Raw genomic sequence first — 22,369 nt, forward strand, 5'->3', positions numbered from 1 at the left:
GCAAAAAAAAAAAAAATCGGCCCATTCGAATTCGGCCAAATTGAGCAGAATCAATTTTGACTGGCAGTAAGACTCCCGCATGTCAGTTTCGTCAGTACAAGTGGGAGTCTTTTGCCAGCCCAATGTCAATTTCAGCCCCATTATGTCCTATGGGCCATTGAAGTCAAAGACAAAAACATAGGGTATATTCTGGGGTCTGGAGGGGAGGGGGCTTGAGGGAGAGACTCCAAACACACAGAGTAGCTGCTGGAGCCTCTCCCCAAGATACCGACCAGGTTTCAAAAGCATTGGACCAGGGGGTCCAATTCTACGGACCCCCAAACAGGTTGCCCCTATCCCCTCCATTGTTCTCTATGGTGGGGGAAAAGTAACTTTTTTCTGCCAACACAGCTTCTGATTGGTACCAACTCCCACCACAGCAGCAAGCTTTTCACTGTGTTGCTGAAGATAAGCTGTTTGTATGCAAGAAAATGGTTTTTAAACAATATTTTCATTTTGAAAGGCATTCTGTTAAACAGAGCTGCTGCATTTATTTATTTATTTATTTATTTATTTAGATATTTTTATTCTGCCCTCCCCAGAGCAGGATCCGGGCAGATCACAAAAAACAAAAATGAGTTCAAGACTTGTTACAATAAAATCACATTCAAATCATTAAAACAATAAAACCACACAGGGAGCAACAATGTCATTTAAATCTGTTAGGGCCACAGGGCAGAATCAAATGATAATACATGATAAATTGAAGAGTTACTATTAGAGTGATGCATACCCTCCATGCCTTACTTTATATGGCTGCACCCACCACCCTGTGTTAGAATCCCAAAGGTCCTTGCAGGCTCAAAAAGTTGGGGACTCCTGTCCTACAGCACCATGGCATTGCTGTGACATCACTTCTGGGTACTCACCTGGAAGTGATGTTTTAGTGTTGCTGTTTTTTATTTGCTTCTGCTACTCCAATGAGCAGCAGCAGGAGACCAGAAGAGCTGAAGCCCAGAGGCAGGCTGCCCTATACTGGAGCACACTGAAAACAAGTGAAGTTACACATGTGCATAGCTTTCCTTCTTCACACTTGTCCTACAGTCTTCAGTGTTGCCACAACCTCTGAAACCCTAAAAACTGGTGAACCTTAGGAAAAGAACAGAAAGGGCAAGGAGAGTAGAAATTGCCCACTTCCTTGCATGAGCAAAAGTGCCCTTGGTGTCGTGGCTCAGTCAGGAGGAGAGGACTCCTAAGGAGGAGTGGACTCCTTAGGAGAAGAGGAATCCTGTATAGCTAACTCTGAATCAGCAGAAGCCAGCAAGCAAGAAGATGAACTGCAGGCTTGTCAGAGTTCACAGCTGACAGCTGATACAGAACCACCAGCACCTACCAGCCCTGTTACAACAGATGAAAACCAGGTGATCATTATTACCAGCCTTCCAGTTTCACCCACACCCTTTGAGAGCCGGAGACAAAGGCTTAGAATGGGGCTCCAGGAGAGAAGGCAAAACACACCTCTCCTGGCTTGATGGTGATGAGCAGCTGCAGGGTTACTCCCAAGCAGTTGGCTGCAACTAAGACCTTCCAGCAGATGCCCATAAAAGCCAGTCAAGAGAGTCTGCTCAAAGTGGAAGCAACAAGTCATCACCTGGTGAACTTTGGAAACCCAGCTTTTGGCTCTGCTTTTCCCCAGTGACCTTTGGACTGCCTTTCGACTTGGATCTCGAACATGCTTGCTCTTGTGTATGACTTTGGGCTGAACAACTCTGCCTTGCCTGACTTCTGGAACCCTGACTTTGGACCAACATTGACGCTGACTCTGGACTCTGACTGCGACTGCACCCAGCCCCCAACACTTCAGTTCATGCAATGGTTCACGCAACAGTTTAGTTTCAAACCTATACAGAAGTCATAGCAGAATAAAGACAGATAGAAAGGAAACCAATATAATTAGAAATATTCTATATCACAAAATGTGAATTTCATATATGTATATTGTTTGAAAGGCAAAGTGTCCTGACAGATCCCCACACTGATTGCACTGGAAGATGAAGGGTAACCCCGCTCCTCTAAGTACTAGAATGAAGTAGAAGCCTTAATAGTTATGTAAAATATAAGTAAATCCTTTACCTTTTCCATGGGTAACATCCACAGTCCATGTACAATTCAGTGAATTCGGATAGAGTTCAGGGTAACCCGGAGATAAAATAGTTCCACTTGGCCCTCTAACATCTCCTCCACACAAAGCTGAGAATGAGACACACACACATAATGTAGGCACATAAATACAACTGTTCATATTAAAATTAAACACAGAAAAGAACAAGTTGAAAATCTATTATCTCTGTTTAAACAATAGCCTGTATGTGGGAGTGCCACCAGTTCCCTTGGGTGACAAATCTCTAACTGTACCCAATATTTACACGAAGTGCTCAGAAAGGAAACATGATTAATTAATTGTTGAGAAGCTTTGGTAATAATGAAAACGAATTGCTAATTATACTGGTTGATTCCAGAGAATTCCTAATGAAAAAAAATGTATTATTCACAAAAAATTATTTACATTTTCCGTATCAACAGTGAGTATTAAACACAAGCGTAAGTCATAAATTGGAAAAGGAAATGTAAGTAAGGCAGAATGAATGCAGGGATCGGAGAAGCAAACCACTTTCTAAATTTAAACTAACTTTTCATTTCTCCTGTGCTGACATCATATAACTAGGGTTGCCAGCCCCCAAATAGGACTGGGGCAATCCCCCAATTTAGCAGGCTCCAATTCACCGCTGGCCAGTGGGGAAGCCCTGCCCCCAACACCTGTCACAATGTCCCCAGTGTGATGAGGTCATTCCCACGTGATATCACCATGCTGGGGACAGCCCATGCAATGATGTCACCCCACCCCCACACTCCCAAAGAGCTACCTCCCACCCACCCTCGCCAGGGAGCAAAGAGGACCTGGCAACCCTACATATAACTCACATATGTTTAACCTGTAGTTTATACAATGTATATGTTGTTCCACTGCACCATGTGGTCAAGCAGGTGCTGCATGTTTTTGAAACAAAACAAAAAACCTACATTGCCCGTTGATTATTATCTGGGGTGTGTTCCTCTTAATGCTATTATTGTAGTTTTATTGACACAATTCTAGGGGTTTTTTTTAATGGTTTTAATGAAATTTGTAAGGCTCCTCCCCAAAGCATTTGCATTGACAAAAAACAGGCTGTTCCTTTTCTAGGAACAGATTCTCCCAGGGTTTCTACCCACTTTGTGGATCTGGAGCAGCTGCCTAAACTTCTCCCTTTTGCTTGTGGACAAGGAGTCATTTGCTGTTGCATCTCAACCCGCTCCTGCTGCTAGACTGAGAGAGGGAGGACTGAGTGGTGACTATTTTCCCTCCACCCCTGCAGCACATTCCCATCCCCCTTTATTGTTTACTCAATAATAAGGTCTACTGTGTTTAATGGGATTTGTCCCCTAGAACAGTACGCTTAAGACTGCAGCCATTCACGGAGAAAGATCTCTGGACTGATACAATTTAAAATTGCTGCTGTATCTCATGCCCACTGGCATTATTGATATTGGACCTTTAATTACTCATTTCTTAAACCTGGTTCCTTTTGGCACCCCATGTTATTGAAACTGGCCCTTTTATTACTTGTACCCTGCATAGTTTTTCTCCCAGCTACCAGAATCACCAGCTTTGGCAGTGCCCTCATTTGCACATTCATTTTTATTTAGAGCACCTAATTAGAACCCTTCAGCACCATTCAAAATGAGACTGCACACGTATGCTGGAAAGTCAAAGGGAAAAGGGCATTGCCAAGCACGTACATGCAGTGGATGCTGGAACAACGGGCAAGCAATGCAGAAGGGAAGGGCATCAGTAACTATGTCAACAGAGGCCTCCCAAACCACTGTCCCACCAGCTGCATCAAAATCACATTACCAGTTTAAATGGAGCCACAAGTCTTTTTTAATAAGCTGCTAGCCATTGCAATTTGTTGCAAATTATTACTTACACAATTATAATCTGTTTTAATTGTTTTTAATCATGGGTTTAATTGTGTATTGCTTTGTAAGCTTCATTGAAAGCCAAGAGCTAATAGGTCTCCCATGTACCTGCCCTGGGCAGGACATTATCTGCTCCCAGCCACAATTTCCTATCCCTGTGGAACTGAGGAGTGGGAGAAAACAATGGCTCTCACATAGTGTCACTCTAGGTATTTCCCCTAGTCTCTGTGGTAAAGACTATACAGACTAGAGGACACACCCTAGAGTGTGACCTGGAAGCCACCTTGAATCACAAGGAAAGGCTGCATATATAAAATGCAATTAAATTAATAATTAAATGAGAGTGGTTTGCACATAACACATTCTACAAATAAAGTACACTAAACCACTTGGGACTAGGGTAACTTCTATTGCTGTCACATGAATGTGCCTAAAAGCTAAATCCATCCTTAAAAACTTGCTGTATAGCCCTGTTCACTAGTTACGGTGAATTGATGTACAAACGGCGCTTGATTGTTCTTTATTCATACGTTAATCAATTCTCATATTACATTTATTGAATTCTCATATTACATTTATTGAATGTACAGCTGAATGTGTGACTGAAACCCCACATCGATCCAGGTACAGGTCGCTGGGTTCCTTTGTGAAGTGAACATGTTTGGCTCTTTCCTACAAACAGATGTACACATGTACATGAAGGACATAATGTGCATTCACTGTAACTTGTGAAGAGGGCTTGTGTGCCTTGCCTTCAGAAGCGGGGTAGCCATTTTTTGTTGTTGTTCTTGATCTTTGGAACTCTCTCCCCCTGTCAATGTACCAGATTTGATGACCTTCAGGCACAAACTGAAAACACTCTCATTCCTTTGAGCATCTGTGGACTGACAATTGAAGTTTATATATCATATTTCATTGTTTTGTTTCTTGGGCCTCTCTCTGCTTTTGGACAACTGATCATTTTATGATGAGGCTTTGTGTATGTAAATTACCATCAAGTTACAGCAATATTATGGTGACTCCCTAGGGTTTACAAGGCAAGAGACATTCAGAGGTAGTTTGTCATTGCCTTCCTTTGCATAGCGACCCTGGAATCCCTCGGTGGTCTCCCTGGTTAGATTCCAAGATTGGACTAGTTTCGGCCATTCAGGTCAGGCTATGATGAAGCTCTGCAGTTGATTATATGCTGCTGCTTACTTGCCAATTTTACTTCTGTAGCCCATAGCGCTTTTGCTTTAGTTCTGTAAACCACCTTAGCTGAGACAGTCAAGTACACATGCAAGAAAGAAAAGAATAAATAATGAAACCACGTGTGTGGAAGCCAATTCTGAGGTGACCATGTGTCTGAGGAAAAAATGGAACCACAAGTTTGTTCTGCTTCCTCTCCCTCAGATATCAGGCTCAAGGGTTTGAGTTTGTTTTGGGTTTTTTTTGGCACACTGGGCTCTTGCACATCTCTTCACTGTGGGAGCTATTAAACATTTATTTCTAGTGCCTGAGAACTGTAGGTAATAGAGAGTACATAACATCTGTGCATTCTGCTTCCTCACCTGTTCTGTCACATTCAAAATCTTTCATGGAAAGGTTTGCTTTTGCTTTAGTTCTGTAAACCACCTTTTAAGTGTCTTAGCTGAGAGAGGCCCCTGCCACACGGCAGGGGAAAAACGAGGAGAAGCGCAGCTTTTAAAAGCCTCGCTAAAAAAGAAACGCCTCCCCGGCACGATCAGATGCCGGGGAGAAAGAGGCGAGTGGGAGGGGAGGCTGCCGAACTGCGCATGCTCGGGCATGCACAGTTCGACCGGGGGCTGGGGATGCGGCGGCGGCAAGACATGCCATGGATCCCATGGCCAGGAAGAGGCGGCCCAAATGGATGAATCATTTTTGCCACGCATCAACGGGGGAAGGGCCGGATAACGGGCGGGAGCGCGACGCCAGGCAGATGTTGACGTCGGATCGCTCCCGTTTGCTGCGCTTCCGATCTGGCCCGCTCCCGGCCCAAACTGCCTCGTATGAACGGGGCCAGAGTCAGGTACACAGGAAAGAAAGAAAAGAATAAATAATGAAACCACTTGTGTGGAAGCCAATTCTGAGGTGACCATGTGTCTGAGGGAAAAATGAAAGCACAAGTTTGTTCTGCTTCCTCTTCCTCACATATCAGGCTCAAGGGTTTGGGTTGGGTTTTTTTTTGCCACACTGGGCTCTTGCAAATCTCTTCACTGTGGGAGCTATTAAATGTTTATTTCTAGTGCCTGAGAACAGAGAGTACATAACATATGTGTATTCTGCTCCCTCACCTGTTCTGTCACATTCAAAATCTTTCATGGAAAGGTTGGTTAATATCAGCAATTTCTAAATGCTGCTGTCCAACAAATTTCCTTAAGAGAAACAGAGAGAAAGCACTGGCAGTGGCAATTATATTAAGTATTTAATCTTCCCATATGAATCTGCCCAACTATTTAAGATCATCCTCAGAGGCTTTGCTTCTTCCGTTTTGTCCAAATAAACACGCAGGTTTTTGACGGTGTCCATTTAAGTTTGTTTAAATCAACGGGCTTAGAAAAGCATAACTCTGCTTAGGATTGCACTGCAGAACTATCTAAAATATGTGCCTCTCTTCAGTCGAAGTTGGGACATTCAGCACATACTTTTCTTAAATCTTAACTCTTTTCTTAAACATTTAGCTTCCCTTGCTACAGTTGCTGTTCAGTAATTTAAATTAAAGACCTTTCTAAACAGAAAACCGTTCTTCTACCATTTGACAGTATTTAACCAATATGCATAATTTGAGACTTGTTGATTGCAGTTCTTAATGAACATTAATAATTCCTCCAAATTAAATAATGTGAAAGCTCTGTTGTCAGCTTCAGGTAATCAAACTCTCTGTCAGTGAAGTCATTTTAGCAAACTTTTTAACAGTGACTTCTTCTTCTTCTTCTTTTAAGACTGAAATGTAGTATTACACAGAAATTAATTCCAGAAATATTTTTTCATCGATATTGCTCTAGACCAGGGGTGTCAAACATAAGGCCCGGGGGCCAGAACTGGCCCATCCAGGGCTGTTATGCAGCCCACAAGCAACTGGTGCAAGGGAGGAAATAGAAGGCTGCTTGAGGGTGGGTGGGTGGAGCCACTTCACTTGTGTCTTCAGAATGGCAGGCTAACCTTGTCTGCAGCAGTCAAGCAGAACCCCTTCACTTCAGGGACTGGTAAACTGGGGGCCACTACAGCCACATTCATACATCTCCATTCGGCCTGCAGCTCTGGGGATGCTGTCTCAGATGGCTGCGTGGAAGGGGTACAGACAATCCTCTGTTGGGGCATGGGAGCATCTGCCCAGAGCTACACTGCTGGCTCTCCAGTTGCCCATGTGGGTTTTCCTCTGCACACCACTCCCAGCCCATGGGGCCATGCAGTGAGGACACACCAACTCAGGGCTTACTAGTTGCTATCCTTTATAATGTTTATATCTCTGGTACCTGGCATTACATTTTATGGCACACATGGCCCGGCCTGACAAAGTGACATTTATGTCAGATCCAGCCCTCATAACAAATGAGTTCGACACCTCTGTTCTAAACAGATCTCAAGGACAGAAATAATTTTGCCTGTTATATTCAGAAATGCCCATTCATTTATATACATGTGCTTGTTTGTGTGTGTGTTATTTAATTAATTCATTTTTGTTCCAAGAGGATCTCCACAAACTGGGTAAGTAGGTGACAATGTGGCAAATGAAATTCAGTGTTGGTAAGGGTAAGGTGCTGCACACTGGGGCGAAAAAATGAAAGTGTCAACCCAGTGTGCTCCAGCAGTGAAAAAGGCAAACTCTATGTTAGGGATTATTAGGAAAGGGATTGAACATAAAATGACTGATATTATAAGGCTCCTGTATAGATCTATGGTGTGGCCACATTTAGCATACTGCATAGAGTTCTGATCACTGTATCTCAAAAAGGACATTGCAGAGATGGAAAAAGTACAGAAGAGGGCAACCAAGATGATTAGGGGGCTGGAGCACCTTCCCTATGAGGAAAGGCTGAAGAGTCTGGGATTTTTCAGTTTACAAAAGAGATGACTATGGGGGGTCATGACAGAGGTACATAAAATGATGCATGAGGAGAAGAGAGTTGACAAAGGGAACTTTTTCTCCCTCTCCCAAACTACTAGAACTTGAGGGCATCTAATAAAGCTGATGGGCAGTAGATTCAGAATGGACAAAAGTAAATATTCCTGTAAACATAGAGTGATTAAAATGTGGAATTCACTGTCAGAGGATGTAGTGATGGCCACAGGCATAGACAGCTTTAAAAGGGACTGAATAGGTTCATGGAGGAGAGGTCTATCAGTGGCTACTAGTCATGGTGACTGAATGGAACCTCAGCATTCAGAGGTACTAAACATCTGAATCCCAGTGCCAGAGGCAACATCAGGGGAAGGTCTTGGCTCCTATGCCCTATTGGTGGTCTTCCAGAGGAACTGGTTGACCACTGTGTGAGACAGGATGTTGGACTAGATGGACCACTGGTCTGGTCCAACATGTCTCTTATATTCTTATTTTCAGGAGCATGCAGCCATCAGAATTAAACTCCCAGAAGATGAAGGATCATCTTCTGATTTCCTGTTGGGGAAATTTGTATGCAACACAGGATTTTTTTGGGGGTGGGGAGCAGCTGACTCCCAGCTGATTGCAGGGATCCGCTGCATGTCCAGTTCTTCTGATTTTATTGATTTAATTAGAAAACTAGCATGCCGCGTCTCTATGGGAATCCACACAAGACAACTTACCAACTTAAATATAAAACATTGCAATGTTAATGATTTTCCACCGTGGAAACTATGCTGCATGTCAAAGGTACTAAGCTGTGGCAGATGGGTGGGGGGGTGACAGATGCACAGCTGATTCCTCTTCTCCACAACAAAACCTTGGTCTGCAGGGAAAAAGGAGATTGTACCTGTTCTTTGTAGCTCAAGCTCTCAGTTTGGGGTGAGATGAGAGATAAAAAGATCACTTATCCCCCCCTCCCCAGTTGCTGCTAGGCCTACAGACAAAAGGAAATGAACAATCTCTGTTTTTTTTCTTTTGCACTGGTGAGCTCCTTCTCCTTTCTCTTTTGCACCAGGGAGATCACAATAATTGCTTCTCTCTCCCCCACCCTCGGAAATTTGTATGCAACACAGGATTTTTTTTTGGGTGGGGAGCAGCTGACTCCCAGCTGATTGCAGGGATCCGCTGCATGGCCAGTTCTTCTGATTTTATTGATTTATTTAGACACCTAGCATGCCTTGTCTCTATGGGAATCCACCCAAGACAACTTACCAACTAAAATATAAAACATTGCAATGTTAATGATTCTCCACCGTGGAAACTATGCTGCATGTCAAAGGTACTAAGCTGTGGCAGATGGGTGGGGGGTGACGGATGCACAGCTGATTCCTCTTCTCCACAACAAAACCTTGGTCTGCAGGGAAAAAGGAGATTGTACCTGTTCTTTGTAGCTCAAGCTCTCAGTTTGGGGTGAGAGAGAAAAAGATCACTTCTCCCCCCCCTCCCCAGTTGCTGCTAGGCCTACAGACAAAAGGAAATGAACAATCTCTGTTTTTTTTCTTTTGCACTGGTGAGCTCCTTCTCCTTTCTCTTTTGCACCAGGGAGATCACAATAATTGCTTCTGTCACCCCCGCCCTCAAATAGCTTGAAGGGGGAGGAGGGAAACAAACCTTTCTCCTCTCCCTTTTGCAATGAGGATATCAGAAGCATTGCTTCTGTTCCCCTCACCTAGCTTGAAGGGTCAGGAGCTAGGGTTAGAGTTGCCAGGTCTTACCTGGCTGCTGGCGGGGGGCTCCAGTCCAGGTTCCTGGATCGTCTGGCACACACACTTTGTGCACCTCAATAACACCACCCAGAAGCGACATCATCGTGTCGGGCATGTCGTGCCAGAGGACACTCTGGCATTTGGCCAAAATGCTAGGGCATCCCCGTGCGATGTGCCTGACGTGATGATGTCCCCTCCATGTGATGTCATCACACCGGGCACATTGGGTGCACCGAGGCTCTTTGGGGGTGGGGCTCCCCTGCCAGCCAGCTGGCCGGCAGTGGATTGGGACCCCCGAAAGTGGAGGAACCCCTGCCCGCATTGGGGGGGATGGCAACCCTAGCTAGGATTAGGGTTCACTTCTGATCTCTCTGAGGTAGGTCAGAAGCCCATTTTTAGCTGAACCTCTGTCAGCTTCTAATCGCCCTTGAAGCTTTCCTGTTTCCCAGCAAACAAGGCCAGGATACAGGGAAATGCTGGGAGATCAGAAACAGACTCATCCTATGAGCAATCTGACTAACAGACAGCTGCAAACTTGTTTGATAGCTTCTTAATCTCCTACTGACATCTATCCCAATAGTTACATTGATCTTTAATACAATTATGGTTTGCCTGAAGTATTGGCAAATCTTGTTTATTTTCACTTTTTTATGATTATGGAAAACACTGTCGCATCACAACATTAAACATCATACCCCGTTAAAATGAGTGTTTTTCATCAGTAAGCTATCGTGTCTGGCCATAAATTTAATCAGGCACAACAATACTGTTTCCCCTTGGAAAGACCGTCAATGTAGCCAAAGCAGCACGGCACTTGCTTAAATGAACATCTTCTTTTTCTCAGTGCATTCCACACTTCAGATTTCACGGCTTCTCATTTTTAAACCAATAGTGTTGGGATGTATGACCCCACAGAATGAAAACCATGTAGAATGAGATTAATAAATCATTGTACTGCCCCCTTTACAAGATAACCCAGTTCTTTTGAAACCAAGCCTACACACATCCCCTTCCTACAATCTTGCTTTGGAAGAATACATTTAAACACTTAAAGAAAATAAGTTTCCCTTCACTGAAATTGGTTCCTTTTGTCCCATTCTTAACACAGATTCCAGCAGGCTCCTAAAGTCTGGTTCCTTTCATTATTTTACATCAAGATAAAATTGCTGTATTGATCTACCAGAACAGAAACACTACCATTTACAAAGACTAACCAAGAATCACAATTCAGAACATGAAGTTTCAAAATACTGTTTGAGATATTATTTCATTTCATTTTGAAAGTTCAGCATCAGTAACAAAGGACCATAACCCAATGAAAATCTGGTAATTTTAGGTGAGGACCAATAATCTTAAACTGCTTTCATTGTTACAATCATTATTTTCCCAAGCTACATATACAATCCTATGGGTTGGCTCAAGATTAAATTTTCCTGCCTCCCCCCTTCCAATGCAGCCCACTGAATGCTCCAGGTGGTAGGGGACCTTGACCAATGACACAAGGGTGGCCTGCAACAGAAAAGGAGAATCAAGGAAAATTGCCAATTTATTCTCAACTTAAACAGATATATTCCTCTGTATTTTCTTTGTGTTCTCAGATGCTCAATGCAGTTATAGCTCAAATCACTTGAATTTTTCCTCTCCCACATGCTTGAAACACTACTGTAGTATTGTTGCGACAAGATGCACTGCATGATGCTGACATAGTCACTTGTAAATGATACATCTTGCCCACAGTGTTTGTGCCAGTTAACGGGGGGGTGGGGGGAGTTAGCACCAGATTGCTAAAATCTGTCAGCCCTTACATACAAACACACCCTTACACACTAGCTATACATCTTAAATTAAATTCTAATAGCTACCAAGTAGAAAATCCACCCTTTCACACAGCATGGCTGATTAAGACACATGTCTCTTCCTGGACATAACATGACAAGCAGCAGGATGTGCACAGTTACCTGCAGCTATTCAGTAATCCTTCTACTGTAAAGTGGGTACTTAGGAAACCTTTGGGAAGGAAAGATGGTGATGGTGATATGTATGGCATGCTAGCTACCATAATACATATTCACATGAAGGGTAACTGTTCCCAAATGCAGACACGAAGGGTTGGATCTTGTACCAAATCCCTCCTTGTGTTAGAGCTCTTGCACAAGTGGAAACACAAGAAACAAACTACGATGGCTGCTTGCAATATGTCAAATGTATTGTACCCCCCCACAAACATTTCTACATGATCTTGAGCAGACAGTACCATAACATAGGGGGGAAAGCACTAGGTGTAGCACCGAGATCTTGCACAAGCAGAACTGCACTGAACCTGTTTATGTTTCCTCTTGCACATTGCTGGATCCAAGCCAAAGCTTCCCCAGCTTTTAACCCTGGTGAGCAGATCACAATCGCCTCACAGATGTATGTACTTCCTATCCCCTGTGGAAATTCTGTTTCTCCTTCTCTTTTTCATCACTAGCCATGGCATGTGTATGTACAAAGAGTGTGTTTCTGATTTGTTAACCACAATGAAAAGATCAGGAAGAGGCCTTCAAAAGTATGATGACCAACACAACCAAGTCAAGTCAATAGAAAATCCACCCTTTCACACAGCATGGTTGATTAAGACACATGTCTCTTCCTGGACGTAACATGACAAACAGCAGGATGTGCACAGTTACCTACAGCTATTCAGTAATCCTTCTACTGTAGAGTGGGTACTTAGGAAACCTTTGGGAAGGAAAGATGGTGATGGTGATATGTATGGCATGCCAGCTACCATAATACATAGTCACATGAAGGGTAACTGTTCCCAAATGCAGACACGAAGGGTTGGATCTTGTACCAAATTCCTCCTTGTGTTAGAGCTCTTGCACAAGTGGAAACACAAGAAACAAACTACGATGGCTGCTTGCAATATGTCAAATGTATTGTACCCCCCCACAAACATTTCTACATGATCTTGAGCAGACAGTACCATAACATAGGGGGGAAAGCACTAGGTGTAGCACCGAGATCTTGCACAAGCAGAACTGCACTGAACCTGTTTATGTTTCCTCTTGCACATTGCTGGATCCAAGCCAAAGCTTCCCCAGCTTTTAACCCTGGTGAGCAGATCACAATCGCCTCACAGATGTATGTACTTCCTATCCCCTGTGGAAATTCTGTTTCTCCTTCTCTTTTTCATCACTAGCCATGGCATGTGTATGTACAAAGAGTGTGTTTCTGATTTGTTAACCACAATGAAAAGATCAGGAAGAGGCCTTCAAAAGTATGATGACCAACACAACCAAGTCAAGTCAACAGATTCCAAAAGTATGAGATGCATGTTGGTCTTAACAAAAGGCAAACTCCTAAACATACCCAGTAATGATTAGCCTCCATCAACAGAAGGCAGACAATCAAACACTCCATGGCTGCGGTCACACACACTAAATAATCCACTTTCAATCCAATTTCAGCACACTTTCAAAGTGGATTGTGCCAGTTCACACAGTAAAAATCCTGTTTGAAAGTGGATTGAAAGTAGATTATTTAGTGTGTGTGACTGCAGACTAAGTTTTTAAAGGAAGCCTTCCATTCCTCAGCTGCCCACAAAGCACAAGCCCAGAGATACCCACCATGTGTAAGCACAGGGCTGCCCACCATATGCAAGCATAGAGCATGTGTAAGTACAGAGCAGGCACACAAACCTCATCCTTACACCATCATATTACTTTGTTCAGATGTGAATAGTTGTTCTTTCTTCAAAATATTTTCTCCTACCTGAACAGATCCAGTACTTTACTAAGTACTTTTGTTTTCCTGCTTGCAGTGCAAACAAGTGACATACCACAAATTCTGGATTCAGAACTGTGCATCTCAATCAAAAGGGGGGGGTTTCAAAATGTAAATTAACAAAATGCTGGATAGGCTTCATATTTCATTCCAGCAATGATGGGTAAATGGAATAAGCTCAAGAGCAAAAAAAAAAAAGTTATCTATTTTAATTCTCATGCAAGCTGACTAAATACCATCTTTAAAATGCACTCAGTTTTGCAAATATAGGGATTCTTTTCTTCTTTGCCACCAGCAACGCTGTTTCTAAGACTGGAATAACTGATTTGGAAATTATTCAGGGGGAAAAATTCAAGACTAACTACCTTGTACAGTTATTTTCAGTTTTTTACGCTTGAATGCATCTGCATATACCATTCTATGCACAAATAAGACTCAAAACTCAAACAGGAAGGCCTTCACTTTCAGTCAAGGAGCTCCACAATCAAGGTCAGATGTGAATAAAGAATCAGTAGCCAAAGGAAGTCTTTCCAGCAACTATCAACAAGCAAAATCTAAATACAGGAAGCAACATCAGTGTGACATGGAGAGAACAGGAAATGTGGCCTGAGAAGGCAGTGATCAGAAACAACCAACTTCTCTCTGGGACCAAAGTTTGCTAGGGTTAGCAGCGTCCAGGTGGTACTTCGTAAGGAAAAACAACGTGATATGATGATGAAACCTTGTTAGAGAAAAAATATATCTTCTTTAATTATCCAGTGAATAACAAATCATAAAAGTGTTTGAAGCAAGTTGGTCTCAAGTTTTTCTTTCTGACGGTACAGTGCAAACTAGAAAGGAAGAGGGAGTAGAAAAAATACAAAAGGGTGAGTTATTTGAGGGTTTTTTCCCTTTAAAAACAACAGTATTCTGATCACTGTTTTGGGTGCATTCAGACTATAAGTGGTGAAAAACGTACGTGTTTTTGTATATTTTCTAGTGTAAGGTCTCATCTGATAAAACCTTGAGTGAAATGGTCCATTGAGCGCTGTATGTCAGAAAGAAAAACTTGAGACCAATTTACTTCAAAGAAAACACCTTTATGGATTTGTTTTTCGCTGGATAATTAAAGAAGATATATTTTTTCGCTGGATAACAAAGTTTCATTATCATATCACGGTTGTTTTTCCTTACAAAGTTCAGCCTGTCCTGTGATCTCTCGTCCTTGACTTAGCCTTGGAGTTGTAGTGGTTACATACCGAACTGAACTGAACTGAAACTGGTGGCTGGAGTTCTCATAGAATTACCACTGTTTTCCAGACTACAGAAATCAGTTCCTTTGGAGAAAATGGCTGCTTTGAATAGTGAACTCTATGACATCCCTCCCCTACACAAACTCTGCCCTCTACAGGTTCCGCCTGTAAATCACCAGGAATTTCTGAATTCAGAGTTGATAATCCCAGATGAAACCCTACTTTCACCATCTGCACAGCAACAATCCTTCACAATTCTGCAGCTGTTGCTCCTACAGTTGCTGCTTGGCCACAGAACTACACATAAAACAAGTGATATTTTGTTACTGCCAGACACAAAGCTAGGTCTCCTCTTACTAGATTAGATATGATGGGAAAAGATGGATGGAGGGAGAACCTTTCCAACCAGCCATGACCAATGGTGCTAGGCCCAGGTCTAACTTTTTAGTGCTCTAACAGTGCACTCCTGTAAATCCATTAGCTTGGAATAACTGCACAGGATTGCACTTCGAATTACAGGGCAGCTAAAGCCATACCAAAAGACTGTGCTAGCCACAAAGGCAATAAACTATAGAACTGATCTAATTTTGAGTTCATACAAGGGACAGATCTTGGGAGAATGATTCTTTGCCCAGATTTAGCCCAATTCTTTTTTTAAAAAAATTAACACTGAAAGACCCAATAGAGTAAGAACATTAACATGAGCTACCATAAATGGACCAGAATAAATATACTCAATCTTGCCTTCAGAGGATATTTATTCAGTGGACAATTGCCATTTACTGATGTACTCTAGAGTGGGGGGAGAGAATCTCATTTACTTAATGAACTGCACACTAGTTCAGCATCCCAAAGAAGACATTTGTCACAATATGTAATGTTATTGTGCAGCAGAGAATACTGTTCACAGGGATATCCTTAATAGTGTTTATTTTTATATGGTAAGCATGTAGTGCCTAGTAGCATAAGAAGAATTGCTTCTGCACACAGGCTCTATTCATGAAATAAGATCCATCTCCATTAACTGTGAGCTACAGTAGCATCAGAATAGACTGTTACAAGCTGTGGAAAGCAATCCTCTGCAGCAAGGACAAGATAGCTCAGAAGAGCAAGTTTAACAGTCACCAGTCCATCATGCTGTCACATGGTGTCATGTAAAAGAAATCACACCTCTCTAGTTCACATGGAGACCTTCTGTCAGTGCTAATCCTCCCATGCCTTGACTTCTAAGTACAGTTGACAATCCTTAGAAAGTTAGAATTGTAGCATCATAGAGTTGGAAGGGGCAATACAGGCCCTCTAGTCCTACCTCCTGCTCAATACAGGATCAGCCTAAAGCATCCCTTGTAAGTGTTCACTAGGGATGTGCATTCGGTTCGTCCGAATCAAATGCACCCCCGAAAATGGCCCATTCGGACCCCTTTTGGGCTGCTGCAGGCCAATTCAAATTCTCTGATTTGAATCGGCTTGCCGCCGAATTGCCGCCGAATCTCGGTGGCAATTCGGCCCCATTATATCCTATGGGCCATTGAAGTCAATGGTGAAAACATAGGGTATATTCTGGGGGCTGGAGGGGATGGGGTTTGAGAGAGAGAGACTCCAAACTCACAGGGTAGCTGCTGGAGCCTCTCCCTAAGATACCCACCAAGTTTAAAAAACATTGGACCAGGGGGTCCAATTCTACGGGCCCCCAAACAGGTTGCCCCTATCCCCTCCATTGTTTTCTATGGTGGGAAAAAGTGTGGCGTGAAGGGACTACCTTAATCTTTCCGAATCCACTGCATTTCTCCTGCAACTTTTCCCAAGCTACTTTTCTCCAGAGGGATCATAGAGTGCCACATCAATGCAATGGCATCACTTCCCAGTTTTTGCCAGAAGTTATGTTGCACCATTGGCACCATGTCATTCCTCCCCTCCCTGCCTCTCCTGCAAGTTGCCACCCAATTTTCAAAACCCCGATCTGGCTTGAAAGAAGCCAAAATTGAAAACACAAAGGAGATCTGTGGCAGGCCTCTTCTACCAACTGAGGGGACCCACACAGCCTCTTATAATTTTGTGGAACCAAGTTTGTTCTAAACTTTAAACCTTTACCCAAGTCACAAGATGTTCTTAGTGCTGCAAATGCTTAGGCTTTGGGTTCGCTGCCACAAGTTAAGTTTTGGGGCGGGCAAATAGAACACAGAAATGACTGAGGCAGGAGTTGTGTGAATGAAGATTTATTTATCTACAGGGTGGTTTTAAAGAGCAGATAAGAAGCACAGGTCTCCAGATGGTCAAACGAGAAACCTTGCTGATGCACATATGTTTAAGTTAGTTATGGCTTCAGGGTGTGGTTTGAATTCTCTTTACTGCTTACAGGTACAAACAGGCTTTCACTGAGTAGCCACTAGGTTGGATCCTTTTACACGCAGTATTCCACCCACATCTACCTGTCCTTTCCCTGGAGTCCAACTAAATGGCACAAGGTCTGGTCATTACCAGAGACAGACCCAACAATCAAGTACTCTATTCTTTCTCAGAGGTAGAGTTAAACCACTCTGCCTTACTACCAGGCAGAAATACCCTTCAAACTGTCTGCCCTTTTGCTGAGGCACACCCAAAAATGATCACTGACCTCTGAATGAGGCAAATGTGAACCCCACCTGCTGTGCTTCCCTCCAACATTCCATCCTCCCTCTGACAGATGACTGGATGCTAGAGCAACACTCCCGTAGGTTCAGCTGAGTGACTGTTTTTCTCCTCCAGGGCAGACAACTATTGTCACTATGTCATCCTTCCCATCCTTGCCCCCTGCCTCTCCTCTTGGTTGCCATCCAGTGTTGGCAACCCCTAAATGACTTGGAAGAAGCCAAAATACTGAGTAGAAAAGTCAAAGGAGATCAGTCTAGTCAATTAGTAGAGAAACTGCCGATCAGAAGCAAAAGCAAGGTACACTAAGATGAGCAAGATAAAAAGAGTAACCCTGGAATGGGGCATTCATGAGAAAGTAAATAGGAATGAGCAATTCTGTAGTAGGGCAAAAGTGAAGCACTATCATTATGAATGAGATGCCAGGCCAAGAGCCATATGGTATAAACAAATTAAAAGCAGGAGGGAAATGTAATAAGGAAGTCAACATTTTTTGATGATCAGAGATGTGCAGTGAAAATATTTCCAGTGCTTTATTTTTCCACTAAAAAAAATGAAATGCAACCCTGACCTGGATAGCCCAGGCAAGCCCGATCTTGTCAGATCTTGGAGGCTAAGCAAGGTCAACTGTGGTTAATACTTGGATGGGAGACTTCCTTGGAATACCAAGTCGGAAGGACACAGGCAGGCTTTATTCAGCCCCCAGTAGGGGTCAGTCACCAGAGGTCAATGTGACTTCCAGGTGCAGACATACACACACACACAAATACTAAAAAATACCAAAAAACACACAAAAAGAATGAAATGTCTAAAGATTCATTGCTTTATAACAATGAATGGTTGTCAACAACAGTGCCATATTAGGTGAACTAGGCAATTTCAACGGCATAATTAATTAGTTGGATCCAGACTAAATGTTTAAGTGGCAAAACTGAACTTTTCTGTCTCTCCCACCCCCATACACACTGCAGCCCACGGATCTCCACATAATACTGCTCCTGGGGGATGGGGACCCCAAGGAATGGCATGTAGGAGGGTCTCCGGTGGAAACAAGAAATTGCCAGTTTAGTCTGGATCAAACCCAAGGGTTATTTTATATTATTATTGCTAGGAATTGTGTGAGAGAGTACATGTGGGTCTTATTGATTTTGTTAACTGGCTGTGTTTCTGGATGATAAATACATACAATGACTCCCTTTTTAAAAAATTAAATAAAATCAAGTTATGAATTCACCAGATGAGATGTCCAGGTCACATCAAACCCAAAACTAAAATAAAATTATTTACCCTTCTCCTCTAACATGGTGTTATGAAACTAACAAGTAATGCAACAGAGTGCCAGTGAAACTAAGGTGCCCCAGTGATCTCCATGGAAGACTTAAATTCTGTTGCAATACATGAGCATATCATGCACTATTCTTTGGACATATTAAAATGAACACATCAGTAGTTTTTAGAGCTTTAAACATCATAAATGACGTGCATACTCTACTTTTCTACATTGTTATAAGTATTATTCCAATACCATAATATCTGCATACCATTTTGAATTTGATTGAACATTTAGACTACATTTAATTATTTTCCCCAGTAACATGTTTGAGTTCAGCTATAGGGCTGACAGACCCCTGGGCTGGCAGTGTTTACCCACTTTTTTTGGGGGGGGGGTTCAGCCCACCACCAAACATGGATGCCCACAACCACCCCTCTCCCTTCTCTCCTGAGAGAGGGGAGGGAGAGGGGTGGCTGCGGGCGGCATGCCAGGATTCCAAACAGCTTTGCCTCTTGGAGATCAGGTGCATGGAGCCCGTTGGCTGCGAACACTTAAAGGGATCCTTTAAAGTGCTCGCAGCTGGTGGGGCTCAGTCCCCGCACTCCCAATCTCCAAGCAGCAGTGTGCATGGCCCGCTGGCTGCGAGCACCTAAAGGGAGATCCCCCCACCAGGGAGAAGATCGGATCTGGCAACCATATTTAGCTACTGAGACATAAAATTAACATGGTGTACTTTTTGTTTAGTAAATACAAATCAACACAAACTCTGTTTTGGGAATTTGGAATTATTCTGGAAATTTTTCTTATTCAATTTTCTTATTGAAAATCTTCCCGGAAAAACCCATATCATCAAAATAATATTGTATGGCATTGTGTATAGAATAGCCAGGAGATCCTAAGTTTGTCTGGCATTCAGAAGCTCTAGCTCTTTTAGAAGGAGGAGGAGGAGATTGGATTTATACCCCGCCCTTCACTCGGAGTCTCAGAGCGGCTTATAGACTCCTTCCCCTTCCCCTCCCCCTCCCCACAACAGACACCCTGTGAGGTAGGTGGGGCTGAGAGAGCTCTTTCAAGAACTGCTCTTTCAAGGACAGCTCTTGTCAGAACTATGGCTTGCCCAAGGTCATCCAGCATCTGTGAGTGGAGGAGTGGGGAATCAAACCCGGTTCTCCCAAATTAGAGTCTGCACACTTAACCACTACACCAAACATAGCATTATGCACCACTTGGTGGCAAGCTAGACTTGTTTTTAAGGCAAGCAACATTTCAGAGGTGGTTTGCCATTGTCTGCCTCTGCGTCATAGCCCTGGTATTTCTTGGAGGTCACCCTTTCAGCCAAGACAGACCCTGCTTAAATTCCGAGATCTAACGGGATTGAGCCAGCCCATATAACTCGTTACGAATTCATAAAATTTACCTGAAATGGAACTAGATATAGGACTGAAGCAGAACTATGCCTGCAACCCAGGAGTAATATAATCAATGAATGGAACACCAAACAATCTCTCACTGAACCTGGGAAAAATTGTGACGGTTCATACAGCTTTCTCGATGCAGACTAAATCTCAAGTATTAGCTCCTACCTAGCCAAGAATAGTTAGAACATAACCAAGCTGAGGTCTAAGAACAATGGCCACCTTGATAACAAGATAATAACTCTCCAAAGTGTTAACTAGCTTATTTTAACAAATGTTTCCCATGTTTTAATTATATTACTTCTAGTCTGCCTTTGTCACTGAGACTCAAGGCAGATTATACAATGTAAATCAAAGCAATCAATAGAATGAGAAACCTAATAATGTGACAGGACCAGGGTCAAAGAAATCTGAAACAAAGCACAAATATTAAACATGATGTTAAACAATGCTGCAAATGGTATTACGTAAGAAGAAAACAATGTAGCAATAATAAGATAATACATACAGGAACACTCTATTTCAACCTTCTGCAAAACTAGAAAAACATAAGAAAACCTTGCAGCAATTTAAAAATATATACATGCTGTGAGAATAAACATGAGGTTCCCAATCATAATAAATGATCGCATGAGGTGTCAACTATCTTTACTGGAGACCAAAATATGAGGTTATAATTATATCTAGAGAGCTATAATTACTTACAAACAACTGGGCCTGGAGCACACTGCTAATTGGAGACAATAAACTAGATTTGCTAAACCAAAGCAGACTCAGAGAAATTATGCCTTAAAGGCACAGTAACACTATTTACAAAACTGCTTCCAACCTCTGCTCATCCCATGGTATTGTGTGAACCAGCACTTTTGGGATACTATAACAGAGCTATGTACAGAAGACAGCTACATGGAGAAAGCTGAAAACCAAAAGGTTAGACACAGCTGGAACTTTCACACTATCCTGCCCAGTTCCCCTCCTTACCACAATCTCTGGCACATGTGACTTTTGTCCCTTGATTGCCGTTGTAGTGTTTTTTGATGGCCTGAGGGGGACCCAACATTTAGCATTGTCATTCTCTAGGTGGAGCCTGGACTTCTCCCAGAATTACAGCTGATCTCTAAACGACAGAGATTGGCACTAGGGTTGACAGCCCCTAGGTGGGAATGAGGGATCCCCTGATTTTGCGAGCTCCTGCCCACTGCCGGCCAACTGGCCAGCCCAGGGAAGCCCCACCCCCAACTGTCATGACCTGGTGTGAAGTCCCCAGCATGATGGCGTCACACAAAAGTGACATGATAGTGCTGGGAGCGTCATGGGGTGACGCTCTCAAAATACCAGAGGGCTGCTACATGACATCCCTGATGTGATGACATCACTTCCGCACGGCATCATGACACCAGGAACGTCATACACAGTGCCATCACCATGCCCCCCCCACTCCTGGAAAGTTCCCTCCCACCCCCCACTGGTGAGAGCACAGGGCCTGGCAACCCTAATTAGCTCCCCTGGAGGAAATGGCAGCTTTGGAGAGTACACTGTATGGCATCACACCCATGCTGAGCTCCCTCCCCAGGCTCCAACCCCAAATCTCCAGGAATTTCACAAGCCAGAGTTTGCAATCCTACTCTCAATCCTTTCCAGCAGTTGAAAAGCTGGCTGGCTTTAAACCAATAGGAACACACTGTAGATCGGTTTATATATCGGTTGAATTAAATCTTACCATCACAAGTAGGAAGTGGGTGGCTCCACCAGTGGTTCTTTTCACAGAGCAGAGGCTCTTCATGGCTCAGTCTGTAACCTGGGTCACAACCAAATGATACTGTTGATCCAATGGAAAAGTCATGCCCATAACGACGGCCATGGACTGGTATGCCAGGATCCAAACAAGAGTAGGTGTTAACTGTTACACCTGAAGTGCAAGAAAGAAAGTTCCAAAGATTATATGAAGAATGGTATCCTTCAATCCAGGGGAGGGGGACCATTATAAATACTGAGTTTTACATTAATCTATATGCCACTATATTTTATTTTGGTAAGAAACAAGGGCATTGCAGGTTGGAAGGGTGTTTGCAGAAATGGTATGTGAATGGGGACATTGATGTGTATGTTATATTGAGTAATATGATCTGGGGTATAAATGTGTCTGTGTGTCTGTGTGTCTGTGTGTCTGCGTGTCTGTGTGTCTGTGTGTGTGTGTGTGTGTGTGTGTGTGTGTCTGTGTGTGTGTGTGTGTGTGTGTGTGTGTG

General features: G+C 43.1%; 1 protein-coding gene across 1 annotated transcript in view; it reads right to left on the minus strand.

Moving 5' to 3' along the window:
* CSMD3 (CUB and Sushi multiple domains 3) overlaps positions 1–22,369 on the minus strand; it is a 796,050-nt gene that overhangs the window by 308,030 nt on the left and 465,651 nt on the right. Inside the window, exons 19-20 of the mRNA XM_015417873.1 lie at positions 21,844–22,032; positions 2,113–2,229 (exon numbers count right to left, since the gene is read on the minus strand). Of these exons, the coding sequence (XP_015273359.1) occupies positions 2,113–2,229; positions 21,844–22,032 (306 nt within the window). The remainder of the gene's footprint in view (positions 1–2,112; positions 2,230–21,843; positions 22,033–22,369) is intronic.

The sequence above is a fragment of the Gekko japonicus genome, unplaced genomic scaffold (genome assembly GCF_001447785.1).
Source record: "Gekko japonicus isolate JY-2015 unplaced genomic scaffold, Gekko_japonicus_V1.1 scaffold449, whole genome shotgun sequence".
Taxonomy (NCBI): Eukaryota; Metazoa; Chordata; class Lepidosauria; order Squamata; family Gekkonidae; genus Gekko; species Gekko japonicus.